At 37.8% G+C, this 15,594-nt stretch overlaps 1 protein-coding gene across 15 annotated transcripts in view; it reads right to left on the bottom strand.

Annotated features, from left to right (window-relative positions):
• Ca-alpha1T (Ca[2+]-channel protein alpha[[1]] subunit T) overlaps positions 1-15,594 on the bottom strand; it is a 63,923-nt gene that overhangs the window by 33,670 nt on the left and 14,659 nt on the right. For 7 of the 15 annotated variants that reach the window (XM_089476041.1, XM_089476035.1, XM_089476039.1 and 4 more), the window contains exons 5-7: positions 7,862-7,983; positions 7,467-7,621; positions 1,916-2,008 (exon numbers count right to left, since the gene is read on the bottom strand). In XM_089476041.1, the coding sequence (XP_089332167.1) occupies positions 1,916-2,008; positions 7,467-7,621; positions 7,862-7,983 (370 nt within the window). Of the gene's footprint in view, positions 1-1,915; positions 2,009-7,466; positions 7,622-7,861; positions 7,984-9,881; positions 9,909-12,206; positions 12,249-15,594 lie in introns of all 15 variants that reach the window. The other 8 variants (XM_089476033.1, XM_089476034.1, XM_018016286.2 and 5 more) reach the window with 2 other exon arrangements.

Below are 15,594 nucleotides of genomic sequence, written 5' to 3'. Positions count from 1 at the left end.
TGACTCTATGACCGACTATCAATACTTATCAATTCTGAAGAAGTCGTCATACTAGGCTCATTGCTGAACCGACTAACTGATTGAGTGGTTGATTGACTGCATTTCTATAAGGAAGACTAAAACTATCTTCTCCTTACGTCGTAGATTGCATTTTAAGGCATTTCATCTCTTAATGGCATCAAGTGAGAGACAGATCATCAGACCCGTCATCCATGTCAGACGCACTCCAGCCAATTTATCCGCATTCATGTTGTCGAGGGTATGCCGAGCGAAATGTTTCTAATTTCTGAATTTGTGTGGCGCACACTGCACAAAATGTTTCTCAAAAACGAGAAAAAGGAGCAACAACAACATAAATATGCAATTTCCTTGCTGGCAACAAGCAACTTTCAATAGCATAAAACATTAAGGAGGAATGGATGGCAGCGGGGCTGTTCTATGAATGGGCCATGGGGCAGGTGGATGGATATATGCCTTCCTATAGACTGCTAGCTATTTGCATATGAAAAGTTATTGCTGCTGCAGTTGCTGTTGCTGTTGCTGTTGCTGTTGCTGTTGCTGTTGCTGGTTGCCTGGGCAATAGCAAAAATCATTTTGCACATCAAATGAGCAACTAACAAAGCAGCTGAATCGAGCGAGATAGCGAAACAAGCTTTCAACATAAATGAAGTCTATGTGTGTGTGTGTGTGTTGGATTAAAAGGCTTTTAATTAGTACAAGGACATCTGATATTTACACACACACACACACACACATACACCTGAAGATGCAACAACAGCTTGCATCATGTGGTCAACTAGACAAACGCATGATGAATCCCCAGCTAACTGCACTTTTATCATTCTTTATTCAGACAGAGACAGAGAGCGAATGAGTGTGTGTGCGTGTGTGTGTGTGTGTGTAACGCACATATTTACATATTCAAATTGCCTCAGCTTCATTGCTTTGTGCACTCAGCTGAATTCGATTCAAAATTTTTAAAATACAAATTGGAATCTTCTATGTGGGGGCACAACAAAGCTCCAGCCCCAAAATACAATTTGGCAACTCATATGTCAATACCTGACCTGAAATAATAGAAGGCAAAGCTCTCGAAAATAATGATTGTGTTTACAGCTTAGCCCAATTACGAGTTTGAACAGCAAATTGAATAAGCCAGGAGGACTCAGAGACATAATCAACTGGCTCTTGACTTGGCCTATCAAATATTCCTCAGCACTTGACCTCGAATAGCTGAAGACTCTAATCCTTTGATCTGCTAAGTTGTGTATTATGTCTATGCTTTGAGAAATCTGTGTAATGAAATTCCATATAAATCAAGTTAAATAGTAAAATTTTCATATACAAATAGTTAGTTTTTTATAGCCTACTTAATGGCGCATTCACCTCATGCCAAAGCATCAGCATGGCTGCATAGCTACTCAATTGAATAATTTTATGCTTATCCTTAGCTTGCAGCTTGAAGGTCTTAAGACCAGCAAGCGAGGCAGGTATATAAACGGTAAACGCTGATTAGCAATCAGTCAAATAGCCAGGTCAAGCTTGAGTTATGGCCTGACCCCATTAAAATTGAGCCAACAGGTAGTATTGCCATATGGGAAAAGGAACGAAGTGTGCTCAGAAGCTCATGGATTGTATATATACTAGATCGACTAGTCTTGGTATAAATAAATTAATCAGTTTGCTGTAGAGATATCAGATTTTCTCTATGTTTTCCCCTGTTAGACATAATTGAGAGAGAGGGAGAGAGAGTATAGAGAGTATTTGCTAGTCAGATACTCTATGTATACGTTGTTCAGGCCATGTGCTCAGTGTTCAATCAGTCAACCAGAAAAGTCTTTGACACATATGTATATATATATACATAGCACATAGATACATAAATTCTCTATGTGTGTGTATCTCACGCACTTACCACAATTAGCAGCACAAAGTAGATCCAGTCCCAAAAGCTGTGCGCGTCCTGCACGTAGTACATAATGTCCGTCCAGCCCTCCAGCGAGATGACCTGCAATGACAAGTGACAACCGTTAACAATTCTGTTGTTGTTGCCTTTGTTTTTAGCGTAATTAGCAGCCGGCAGCGCGGCCAACAACAACAAAGGTCTCCTCTTCATTTTGTACCACGTCACGTATGCGTAATATTTCAGTATTGCTTTGTTTGCTGTCTGTGTGTGTGTGTGTGTGCGTACGTGTGTGTGGTCGGGTTCGTGTCTGTGTGACGTCCTGCAACGCAGATGGTTTAATGCGTATTTGATTTGCGTTTAATTGCAAAGCATTTAAACCCTCCTTTGACCCCATTGGGAAGGAAGGCGATGCGAAGACCCCTCCCCATCCCTTCTCACCCTTAATGGTCAAATATCAAAGTCACAAATCAAAGCAGCTGCAATTGGATCTTTAAATGTGTCTGTATCTGTATCTGTATCTGTATCTGTATCTGTATCTGTATCTGTATCTGTATCTGTATCTGTATCTGTATCTGTATCTGTATCTGTATCTGTATCTGTATTCTGTATCCTGTATCTGTATCTGTATCTGTATCGTATCTGTATCTGTATCTGTATCTGTATCTGTATCTGTATCTGTATCTGTATCTGTATCTGTATCTGTATCTGTATCTGTATCTGTATCTGTATCTGTATCTGTAGCTGTATCTGTAGCGTATCTGTATCTGTATCTGTATCTGTATCTGTATCTGTATCGTATCTGTATCTGTATCTGTATCTGTATCTGTATCTGATATCTGTATCTGTAATCTGTATCTGTATCTGTATCTGTATCTGTATCTGTATCTGTATCTGTATCTGTATCTGTATCTGTATCTGTATCTGTATCTGTATCTGTATCTGTATCTGTATCTGTATCTGTATCTGTATCTGTATCTGTATCTGTATCTGTATCTGTATCTGTATCTGTATCTGTATCTGTATCTGTATCTGTATCTGTATCTGTATCTGTATCTGTATCTGTATCTGTATCTGTATCTGTATCTGTATCTGTATCTGTATCTGTATCTGTATCTGTATCTGTATCTGTATCTGTATCTGTATCTGTATCTGTATCTGTATCTGTATCTGTATCTGTATCTGTATCTGTATCTGTATCTGTATCTGTATCTGTATCTGTATCTGTATCTGTATCTGTATCTGTATCTGTATCTGTATCTGTATCTGTATCTGTATCTGTATCTGTATCTGTATCTGTATCTGTATCTGTATCTGTATCTGTATCTGTATCTGTATCTGTATCTGTATCTGTATCTGTATCTGTATCTGTATCTGTATCTGTATCTGTATCTGTATCTGTATCTGTATCTGTATCTGTATCTGTATCTGTATCTGTATCTGTATCTGTATCTGTATCTGTATCTGTATCTGTATCTGTATCTGTATCTGTATCTGTATCTGTATCTGTATCTGTATCTGTATCTGTATCTGTATCTGTATCTGTATCTGTATCTGTATCTGTATCTGTATCTGTATCTGTATCTGTATCTGTATCTGTATCTGTATCTGTATCTGTATCTGTATCTGTATCTGTATCTGTATCTGTATCTGTATCTGTATCTGTATCTGTATCTGTATCTGTATCTGTATCTGTATCTGTATCTGTATCTGTATCTGTATCTGTATCTGTATCTGTATCTGTATCTGTATCTGTATCTGTATCTGTATCTGTATCTGTATCTGTATCTGTATCTGTATCTGTATCTGTATCTGTATCTGTATCTGTATCTGTATCTGTATCTGTATCTGTATCTGTATCTGTATCTGTATCTGTATCTGTATCTGTATCTGTATCTGTATCTGTATCTGTATCTGTATCTGTATCTGTATCTGTATCTGTATCTGTATCTGTATCTGTATCTGTATCTGTATCTGTATCTGTATCTGTATCTGTATCTGTATCTGTATCTGTATCTGTATCTGTATCTGTATCTGTATCTGTATCTGTATCTGTATCTGTATCTGTATCTGTATCTGTATCTGTATCTGTATCTGTATCTGTATCTGTATCTGTATCTGTATCTGTATCTGTATCTGTATCTGTATCTGTATCTGTATCTGTATCTGTATCTGTATCTGTATCTGTATCTGTATCTGTATCTGTATCTGTATCTGTATCTGTATCTGTATCTGTATCTGTATCTGTATCTGTATCTGTATCTGTATCTGTATCTGTATCTGTATCTGTATCTGTATCTGTATCTGTATCTGTATCTGTATCTGTATCTGTATCTGTATCTGTATCTGTATCTGTATCTGTATCTGTATCTGTATCTGTATCTGTATCTGTATCTGTATCTGTATCTGTATCTGTATCTGTATCTGTATCTGTATCTGTATCTGTATCTGTATCTGTATCTGTATCTGTATCTGTATCTGTATCTGTATCTGTATCTGTATCTGTATCTGTATCTGTATCTGTATCTGTATCTGTATCTGTATCTGTATCTGTATCTGTATCTGTATCTGTATCTGTATCTGTATCTGTATCTGTATCTGTATCTGTATCTGTATCTGTATCTGTATCTGTATCTGTATCTGTATCTGTATCTGTATCTGTATCTGTATCTGTATCTGTATCTGTATCTGTATCTGTATCTGTATCTGTATCTGTATCTGTATCTGTATCTGTATCTGTATCTGTATCTGTATCTGTATCTGTATCTGTATCTGTATCTGTATCTGTATCTGTATCTGTATCTGTATCTGTATCTGTATCTGTATCTGTATCTGTATCTGTATCTGTATCTGTATCTGTATCTGTATCTGTATCTGTATCTGTATCTGTATCTGTATCTGTATCTGTATCTGTATCTGTATCTGTATCTGTATCTGTATCTGTATCTGTATCTGTATCTGTATCTGTATCTGTATCTGTATCTGTATCTGTATCTGTATCTGTATCTGTATCTGTATCTGTATCTGTATCTGTATCTGTATCTGTATCTGTATCTGTATCTGTATCTGTATCTGTATCTGTATCTGTATCTGTATCTGTATCTGTATCTGTATCTGTATCTGTATCTGTATCTGTATCTGTATCTGTATCTGTATCTGTATCTGTATCTGTATCTGTATCTGTATCTGTATCTGTATCTGTATCTGTATCTGTATCTGTATCTGTATCTGTATCTGTATCTGTATCTGTATCTGTATCTGTATCTGTATCTGTATCTGTATCTGTATCTGTATCTGTATCTGTATCTGTATCTGTATCTGTATCTGTATCTGTATCTGTATCTGTATCTGTATCTGTATCTGTATCTGTATCTGTATCTGTATCTGTATCTGTATCTGTATCTGTATCTGTATCTGTATCTGTATCTGTATCTGTATCTGTATCTGTATCTGTATCTGTATCTGTATCTGTATCTGTATCTGTATCTGTATCTGTATCTGTATCTGTATCTGTATCTGTATCTGTATCTGTATCTGTATCTGTATCTGTATCTGTATCTGTATCTGTATCTGTATCTGTATCTGTATCTGTATCTGTATCTGTATCTGTATCTGTATCTGTATCTGTATCTGTATCTGTATCTGTATCTGTATCTGTATCTGTATCTGTATCTGTATCTGTATCTGTATCTGTATCTGTATCTGTATCTGTATCTGTATCTGTATCTGTATCTGTATCTGTATCTGTATCTGTATCTGTATCTGTATCTGTATCTGTATCTGTATCTGTATCTGTATCTGTATCTGTATCTGTATCTGTATCTGTATCTGTATCTGTATCTGTATCTGTATCTGTATCTGTATCTGTATCTGTATCTGTATCTGTATCTGTATCTGTATCTGTATCTGTATCTGTATCTGTATCTGTATCTGTATCTGTATCTGTATCTGTATCTGTATCTGTATCTGTATCTGTATCTGTATCTGTATCTGTATCTGTATCTGTATCTGTATCTGTATCTGTATCTGTATCTGTATCTGTATCTGTATCTGTATCTGTATCTGTATCTGTATCTGTATCTGTATCTGTATCTGTATCTGTATCTGTATCTGTATCTGTATCTGTATCTGTATCTGTATCTGTATCTGTATCTGTATCTGTATCTGTATCTGTATCTGTATCTGTATCTGTATCTGTATCTGTATCTGTATCTGTATCTGTATCTGTATCTGTATCTGTATCTGTATCTGTATCTGTATCTGTATCTGTATCTGTATCTGTATCTGTATCTGTATCTGTATCTGTATCTGTATCTGTATCTGTATCTGTATCTGTATCTGTATCTGTATCTGTATCTGTATCTGTATCTGTATCTGTATCTGTATCTGTATCTGTATCTGTATCTGTATCTGTATCTGTATCTGTATCTGTATCTGTATCTGTATCTGTATCTGTATCTGTATCTGTATCTGTATCTGTATCTGTATCTGTATCTGTATCTGTATCTGTATCTGTATCTGTATCTGTATCTGTATCTGTATCTGTATCTGTATCTGTATCTGTATCTGTATCTGTATCTGTATCTGTATCTGTATCTGTATCTGTATCTGTATCTGTATCTGTATCTGTATCTGTATCTGTATCTGTATCTGTATCTGTATCTGTATCTGTATCTGTATCTGTATCTGTATCTGTATCTGTATCTGTATCTGTATCTGTATCTGTATCTGTATCTGTATCTGTATCTGTATCTGTATCTGTATCTGTATCTGTATCTGTATCTGTATCTGTATCTGTATCTGTATCTGTATATGTATCGATCTATTCTGATTGTATCTATATCTGTATCTGTATCTGTATCTGTATCTGTATCTGTATCTGTATCTGCATCTCTTACTCCATCCCTAATTGTATCTTCTGCTATTCATTCCTTTGTTTACTTTGGGTTTTGTATTCAATTTGGTTTCTAATTTCAATTAGGTGTCGAGCTGAGGCGAGCAATGCGGATTGTCAATTTGTGTTGCAAATCTGTGATTCTATAAGCTGCTAACTTCCGAAAATGATTCAATCTGCAATGACATTTGCAGCTAGTTGCGACTTTGCTGCCATTGCTGTTGCTATTGTTGTTGTTGTTGCTGTTGCTGCTGCTGTCGTGTTGTCGTGGCAACGTGGCGCTGTCTATTGACACATTGCGCTTGGGGCACGCTGTGCCGCGGGGTGAATCGTCGTGACCCGCTTTGCTGGCAGCAGCAGCAGCAGCTAGCGCCCTATGCAAATTTGACAGCTGCTGTTGTTGTTGCTGCTGTTCTATTGCTGCTGCCGTGTTTGTTGTTGTTTGAATTGAAAGCGATGCCAAAAGTGGCAACTTGCACCGCAGTTGAGCAGCGGAATTAACATGCAACAAACACTCGACTCACTGACTCGCTCGTTGCCTGGCTGCCTGACTGCCTGGCTGCCTGGCTGCGTGTCCTGTGTCAATGTTGGGTCATTGTTATTTGTTTAAGCAAAAAGTTTTGATGCGCTAATTGGCAAAAAGTCTGCGGCTGTCGGCTGTCAACTTACCAGAAATATGGCCACCCAGGCCATGCCAATGTTGTCGAAGGATATGGTGCCCTGGAAGGGGTTCTCGCCGCTCTGCTTGCAGGTCGTATAATACTGATTCCAATTCACGCACGAGGTATTCGTTGGCTCATTCAGGTCCAGTAGCTTGGCCTCCTCTGCAAAAAGTTTACAATTAGTTTCAGAGAGCGAGGTGATGATAGGGGGTGAGAGGGAGGGTAGATGATGGGGGCTGCCAGAAAGTTGAGCAGCACGAAAGCAATTAAAAAGTGCCATCAAAATTTGATTAACACGCACAGTTTGCACCTCATTAAAATGAAAGTTTTGCCTGCTCGAGAGAGGGGGTAGCTGTGGGTGGGTAGGGGTCTCAGAGGGGTGGATTAGCTGGCGGTACTTACCAGTGCAGACCAGTGATCCGATGCGATACGGCGGAAAGTTGCCGCACAGATGCATGCCCGAATCCTCGGGCGTGGAGCAGATATAGTCCTGATCCTTGGAGAACTCGTAATATTGCGAGAGGCTGCGACAGTTGGAGGAGGGGTAAAGAGAATGTCGCGTGTTGCGTTTGGTTAGATAAACAAACAATTTGCGATTATCCAGGCAGACAGAAGAGATAAACACATTATGTACCATATCAATAAATAGAGAAAATAGACAAGAGAAAGAAACACACAGAGAGAGAAAGAAAAGAGAGAGAAAGAGAAAAATAGAGAGAGAGAGAGAGAGAGAGAGCACAAAAGAAAGTCGTTTTTAACAATCATAATTCACATCAGATTTCATTTCATTTAATTGATACGTAGAGTAAATGTCAATATGCGTTACGTTATTTTTATTGTTTTCTGATAACATTTACACATACATCGACAATTTGAGAGAATACGTTGAAAAGTTCTATGAGAGAGAGAGAGAGATAGATAGATACAGACATATATATTTTTTTCTTTTTTGCTTTTGATTGAGTTTCTTTGATTCGTTTTGGATTCGCATGATCAGTTATGTGCGTAAAAATTTGGTAGAGCTTTTGTCAGCTTGCGACTGCGACCGAGTCAGTCGTCCAGCTGGCACATACCACTAATTAGAGTGAGACAGAGAATGAGTGTGAGATAGCGCGAGCAGAGCCAATTGATAACAAGCTAAGGTGACAGAGTGAGAGGCACGCAGATCCAATGTAAAGTCCAATATAACAATGAAAGTGAGACAATGAGCGAAAGAGTGCGTAAAAGCGAGATAGATAGAGTGAGCGAGTTAGTGAAGAGCGAGAGAGCGAAGCCTTAAGCATGACAAGCAAAGCTAAGCTTTGCTTCTTAAAAGCTTTACAGGGAGAGAGAGTGAGACAGAGACAGAGAGCGAGGTTGTGTAAAGAGCAAGCCAGCCAAGCTAAGAGCTTGGGAGCACTCAAGCTTTTCTAAGAAAGAGAAAAGGAAATAGTGATAGTGGCAAATTCCCAAAGCTTTAAAGCTTAAAAGCGTGAGTTTAATAAGGGGCGAAGCCTGAGGCCCGCAGCATAAATATAAAAAAGCTTTGAGGCGTTCAGCTTGCATGTGAGAGCCAGAACAAAGCGAAAGTAAGAGAGAGATAGAGATAGAGAGAGAGAGTGAAAGAAAAACAAAAAAAGTTTGAAGCTTTGGCAAGATCAAAGCACGCACAATGTAAATACAGCTCAAGCACATCAGGCTACAAGCACAATAGCAGCACAAGTCGAGTGAAAGAGAGTTAGAGAGAGAGAGAGAGAATGCGAGAGAGAACGTGTCTGAGAGACCATAAAATTGCGACTAAGCCGCAGACCACAAAAAGTGCGCACTCAAAAGAAGCAGCCACAAAATTAAAACGTAAAGCTCAACAAAAATTAAAGAAAAATAAAAGAAGAGAAAAGAAAAGAAAACGGCTAAAAAGACGATAAGAACAAAGGAAGCAACAGCAAAAGTAAAGGCAAAGCAATTTAAATTAAACGCACCGGCGGCTGCATGGGCAAGGGGGGCGCAGAGGCTGCACCACCGCAGAAGGGGGCGTGACGCGGCGCACACACAAAAATGTCAACGTAATTGTACATGTGTGTGCGTGTGTGTGGGCCTGTGCATGTGTGTGTGTGTGAAAATGTGTGAAACAACGCGAAAAAAAATGGAAATAAAAATGCGAAAATTCTCGCGCGCAAAAGTATGCTAAACTTTTTTGATAGAGCGAGCGAGCGAGCGCGAGAGACACAGGTGTGTGTGTGTGTGTGTGAGTGTGTGCGTATAGCTTGTAATGCGACTTTAATTTTGATTATTGTTGTAGCTGCCATTTGCGGCAAGCTGTGTGAGTGTTTGAGCTCTGTTGGGGAGGTGGCGCGTTAGCGATGGGGAGAGGTGGCGAGGGGGGAGCACCACAATGTGGGTTTGTTATGTTAAGCTAGAGTTGGGGCCGGGCAGCTTTAAATACCTTTGCAATAGAAACTGATGGTTTTTCCTGTAAAAAGAGTTGAGCTTACAAAACATAGATAGCATCAGTTTTAGGGTGCAACTGTGTACGTGTGTGTGTGTCTGTGTGTATGTGTCTGAGTGAAAATAATTGCATATAGCTAAATTGTAACGAAAATGTAACGAACATTTTGCAGCTGTAATCGCAACAGAATCAGAAATAGAAACAGAAACTATCGCAAAGACTACGCTATGAAAACGCTCTAAAACAAAAACTAACAAAATGTGTGCGTGTGTGTCTCTGTGTATGTGTGTGCGTGTGCGTGTGTGTGTGTGTGGAGACTAATTGATATGCTTGAACAAAATTGTTACCCATTTTTCGTAGTCGAGGGAAATCGCTTTTCATATTCGGATTCGGTTTCAAAGGCAATTCGAAACGAAAAACATAACTGAAAACTCAACATAAATCAAAGAGTAATAGATAAAAGAAAAACGCTCGCACACACACATACACACACACTGATACTCTCATATACACGCACACACTGTTAACATCAAGTCTAGAAACACAAAGAAACGAAATAAAATAGTTTTGTTTAAGTTCGAGTGAGAAACTGTTGCTAAAACATTAACAAGTAAGTACGAGTACGAATACAACGAATACAAGGACATCAATACATATACACACTCACACATACACATACAACAAAATAAAAGTGGGAAACTGGGGAGGAGAGAGAGAGAGTTATATTCACTACAACATTGACACAGGGTTCACACACGTAGAGTTGGCTACAAAAACACATTACGAGTGACTATAGTAGCATCTGCTGCAGGTGTGCATGTGTGTAAGTGTGTGTGTGTGTGTGTGTCTGTCGGTGCTAGAATGTGAGTGTACATACTTTCAGTAAGGACTGTTGACCGATGACCGCAAGAAGCTTTGGCCGGTTTAAGTTTAGGAATTCTTTTGAGAAGCTCAGAGAGCAGCAAATGCCTTCACAGAACAGATGAGTTAACAGAGAAGCTTAGAGAGTAGTGTCAAGCTCGAAAGTAAAAAATCAGCTTGACGCGAAAAGAAAAGCTCAGTAAGAGGCTTGACGAAAAAAGGCGATCAATGCAAATGCAAGAGAGTAGCTTGCACAGAATAGATAAGCTTGCAGCGTGAAGCCTAAAGACAAGCAGCAAAAAGCTTTGGTAAGTGATAAGTTAAGGAAGCGCAAGCTGCTTGCAGTGATCAAAACACTCAAAGAAAAGCGAGAAGCTTAATATCATGTGTGTATACAGTTAAGTTGGCAAATGATTCGCTTGATTGACAAAGGGAGAAGCTTTAAGCACATGATACAATGTTTCTTAGTTTGAATTTCAAGCTTCGTCTGTTTCAAGCTTATCTGATCACACGGTTTCGAGTGCTTTTAGTAGATATATCTAGTGTAACTTATGCTTCCAGGCTTTCAAGCTTCTTGTGGCTATTGCGGACGCACAGCTTCGGTAAGTTCCGTTGCATTGTACAGTGTTGCATAACGTGTGAGGCCAATAGTGGAGTAGTGTTGTGTTTGACAATTGGTTAATTGAGCAGATGTTTTCGTTAAGCTCTAGTTTATATAGTCTATATATGGTTTAAGTATCATAAGTTTAAAAGTATTTAAGTAAGTATTTTAGTATGTATATATCGGCAAATATTACTAAGAGAGTGTACGACAGAGACAGAGATAGACAGAGAGAGAGTTATAGAAATTCAGTATCAGAGAGTTGTTAGGGTATATAAAACATATATATTGAATCTAGCATTTGAGGGGGTAAAACTAAAGGAAAGACTAATAAAGGTAGAGAGTGAAAGAGAGAGAGAATAAGGGAGTGTTAGCGGTAGAGCGTGTAGCACGAATAAGGATTAGTGCTTGCGATATACGAACTATCGCTGGGAGAGATCAGGCAGCGCGCGAGCGCTAGCTAGCGTCAGGGTTAGTATAGAGAGAGAGAGGGAGAGAGGAAGAAAGAGAGAGAGAGTATATATTGCTAGTTAAGGAAAGAGAGAGAGAGAAAGAGAGAGTACACTAGAGAAATAGAGAGCACGAGCTATATTAGACGACTAGGGTACTTATATACTGTGTGTGTGTGTGTGTGTGTGTGTGTGTGTGTGTAAGTGTGTGTGTTGTTGTGTTGTTAATCAAATTTACTCAGTTAGTATTTGTGTGGTATATATTTGGTAAATATTTGTTTAAAATTTGGTATTTTATTGTAATTTTGTTGGTGTTATTATTCTGTGTTGTTTTTGTTGTTGTTGTTGTTGCTGTTGTAGTGTATTAAGGGCATTTTAAGAAAGGGGGGAAAATAAATCATTTTATCTTACGAGTTAACACGGACTCGAACTCTGTACACTTCAGGTAGTCCCCTGTAAACAAAAAGTTTGTTCCCGGTATGATTTTTGTTTTAGTATCTTTTTTTGGTATTAATAATGATTTTTTGTTATTTTTATTTGATTGACTAATTGGAAATGAAGAAAAACTTATTTGAAACTAAATGCGATAAACAATAATTGAAGAGAATTGGAAAAAGGTTTTGAAACTAAATTTGAATTAAAATTAAGTTTTTTTTTTTTTGTATTTTTTGTTTGTTGTATACATACATTTCCAGTTACTCAGTGCCAATTAAATTAAATTATTGTATTTTTGTTTTTATATTATCGTTTTTCGACTTGTTTCAAATAAAAAAGGAAAATAAAAAAATTATGAAAAATACGAAAAAAAGGAAAAGAAATTGAAATCAAGAAAAGAAAAGATAGGAAAAGAATTTTGAAATATACTTAAATATAGATATACATAGGTCAGTGTACATGTGGTATTTTTTGTGTGGAATATTTCTGATGTTTGTTCTCATTTTCTTGTTTGTTGTTTATTGTTGTTGTTGTTGTTGTTGTAGTTGTTGCTGTTGTTATTTGGTCTGTTGTCTGCTCATCATCAAAAATGTAGAATAAGAAGAAGATATGTGTGAATGCAGTAAACGCGCCTGCCCATTGTGAATGGCTTTTGTAGTAGCTTTTGCACGTGACTGTACACATGTCTGTGAGCGTGTATGCGTGTATGTGTGTGTGTGCATGTGAGTAGAATGTATAATACAAGTGGTGTGTGTAAATCAATTCAAATATATCCTAGGAACAGCGATACCCAACCTATACTCTCAAAATACTTTCATATTGAGCTGAGCTGCAGCTAGGAGAAGTTTCTCACATAAATTTATACAACTAGTCGTACTACCTATATTACAATTAAAGCTTGGGTATGTAGACAAAAATTACGAATAAAAATACTTCAAAAATAACAAAACTTAATATAACTATATAGATACACAACTATATAGATATGTATATACACAAATCAAAAACGAAAAGCTCAACTTTTTAATAAGCAAAACTGAGAATAATTCAACTTGCAACAAATTTTGTATATATCAACTATCTAGCTCTATGCTTTACAGAGCGAAGCAGCCTGTGATCTTGGACAATAGAGTCGGAAATAGCTCTGCACTCTGTGCTATGTCAGACGTGTATACTTTAAGCCGATTCCTGGGCTCAATTTAAGGAAAAGTAAAACAACTGAAATTGACAGCCATAAAAAAATTTTTTTTTTTTTTTATTTGATACAAAAATTTACAAAACGGTCCAAAGACAACTTGAGTGCTATCGAAAATAATAAAAAAAAAAAGAAAAACATTTTAAGCTCTACAGTCGGGCTTAACCGACCTGAAAATACTCGCTCACGCTACTTGTTATATTGGTATCTCGGCAGTTGTTTAAGGCATCTATAGAATTCAACTGTGTAAGGCTTTAATTTGTATTGCGCTTTAATTGAAAATGATCCAACACCTGCCAAAGAGGTCAAAGTACTTGCAAACTTGAAAATGAAATGAAACTCCATCTCAATTATTAATAAGCAACGTGAACTTCGACACAAAGTCCTTTGTCATGGCCTCAGTGCGCAGACATTTCGTCGCTTAGCTGTTAGCCTTCAGCATGATTAGACACTTTTGGGTTCTCAGTGAGCAGGCTGAAGGAATTTGGTGATAAGCGAGGAAAGTGTATGCAAATATATTGAAGGAAGAAGGAAGAAAATGTACTCAAATGGAAAACTCTACCTCAATTAGATTTGAGCCTCAACTAATCTGTAGAGATAACGGTATAGATGAGTCGAGAGACTAGATATAATATTTGATAATCCTGTTTGGCTACGAGAATTGCCAGTTTCATTGGAAATAAAGCCTATATGCTTCCATTTGCTGTGGTGAACGAGCATAAAAGCATAAATTGAGCATATATCAATTCGACAAGCTGCGGAAAGTGCTGTCCGTTTAAATAAATATGAGGAAAAAGAGTGGACCAAATTTGCATGTGAACACAAAAAATATATGAAAAATTATGATGAAAATGCAAACGAGGATTTATATAGATATATACATATATGGCCCTGTATATATATATATGGGTGTATATATGGTATGGTATATAGGTATATACACATGTGGGCCATGGGCAATTTGCATTTACAGTAATTATGCGAGGCAGCGAAAAATGGCGTCAAATTAACACCTGCAAGTGTGGCCTATTTTCCGGCCACGCAGGTACAGTTTGTTGCTGCATGCAAAAACAATCGATTAACGATAACAAAAACAAGAACGGCAAACGAAAGCAAAGAAGTAAAGCAAACGATTCTTTATGCTGCCTACATTTGGGTGTTCAGCTGCGAGTGTGTGTGTGTGTGTGTGCTGCTGACGTCATTGCACGGAGAAAGAGAGAGAGAGAGTGAGTATGTGTGTGTGTGAGAGAGAGAGACAGCCATAGACGGAGCATGACCAGTGATAAATGATTGTTTGCCAAGTTTGAAATCTTTGCCAGCTGTCAGAGCCAAGGGGCGCCTGCTAAAGACAGCCCCGCCCCCATTTACATGCTTGGGCTTGGCCAAAGTGACCATGGAGTTGACATATGCCTTTGGGCAGCTACTCAGGCACTATCATATCAAAGTGACCAGAAATCTGCCCAAAAGACAATCGACATTCTCTGAGAAGGGAAAAGAAAAACTCTGGCGTAAGTTTGAACTAATGCATATTATTTGTTCTACAAGGCTAGATCCAGAATTCTTATCATATTGATCTTTCTTCATGGTCAGCTTTTTGTGTGACTTGCGAAAAGAGATACAGTAGAGTCCGGCTATAACGACACTGAAGGGACCGTCGTTAAGTTTGCTCATAAAAGTTTGGCTGCGGACCTGAATTTTCGTCGCTATTACCGTATAGACGCTATAAGCGGCGTCGTTTTAACCGGAGTCTACTGTATATCATATTGAAGCTCTTCCTTGGACATATTTATATATTTGATAATATAGACTCTTAGTCCATGGTCACTTTTTTGTATTCTCCTTACAATTTAGATGTAGTTCCTTGCTTTGAAAATCAATTTTATTATTGATTGAGGAAGTAGATCTATCTTATAGACTGTCTCCACATAATTTTCATATGGCTATTCACAGCTCTATTTGAAGTTGGGCATGGCAAATCGAGTTGATATATTATATACGTAAGTATGTATGTATATACATATATTCTACGTGGCCTATTTTCAGCTATGTATGAACTGTCACCCTAGTAAAGCGATATTGTCGAAGATCTATCATATTGAGTCTCCCTCATCGTCACTCTTCTATGTTAAATAAACAACCCAAAACGGGGTTCTATGCTAATTTTGAATT

The sequence above is a fragment of the Drosophila arizonae genome, chromosome X, assembly GCF_054131065.1.
Source record: "Drosophila arizonae isolate 15081-1271.41 chromosome X, UAZ_ARI_1.0, whole genome shotgun sequence".
Classification (NCBI taxonomy): Eukaryota; Metazoa; Arthropoda; class Insecta; order Diptera; family Drosophilidae; genus Drosophila; species Drosophila arizonae.
Note: the sequence above shows the minus strand (reverse complement) of the source record. Positions and strands in the feature narration are given on the sequence as shown.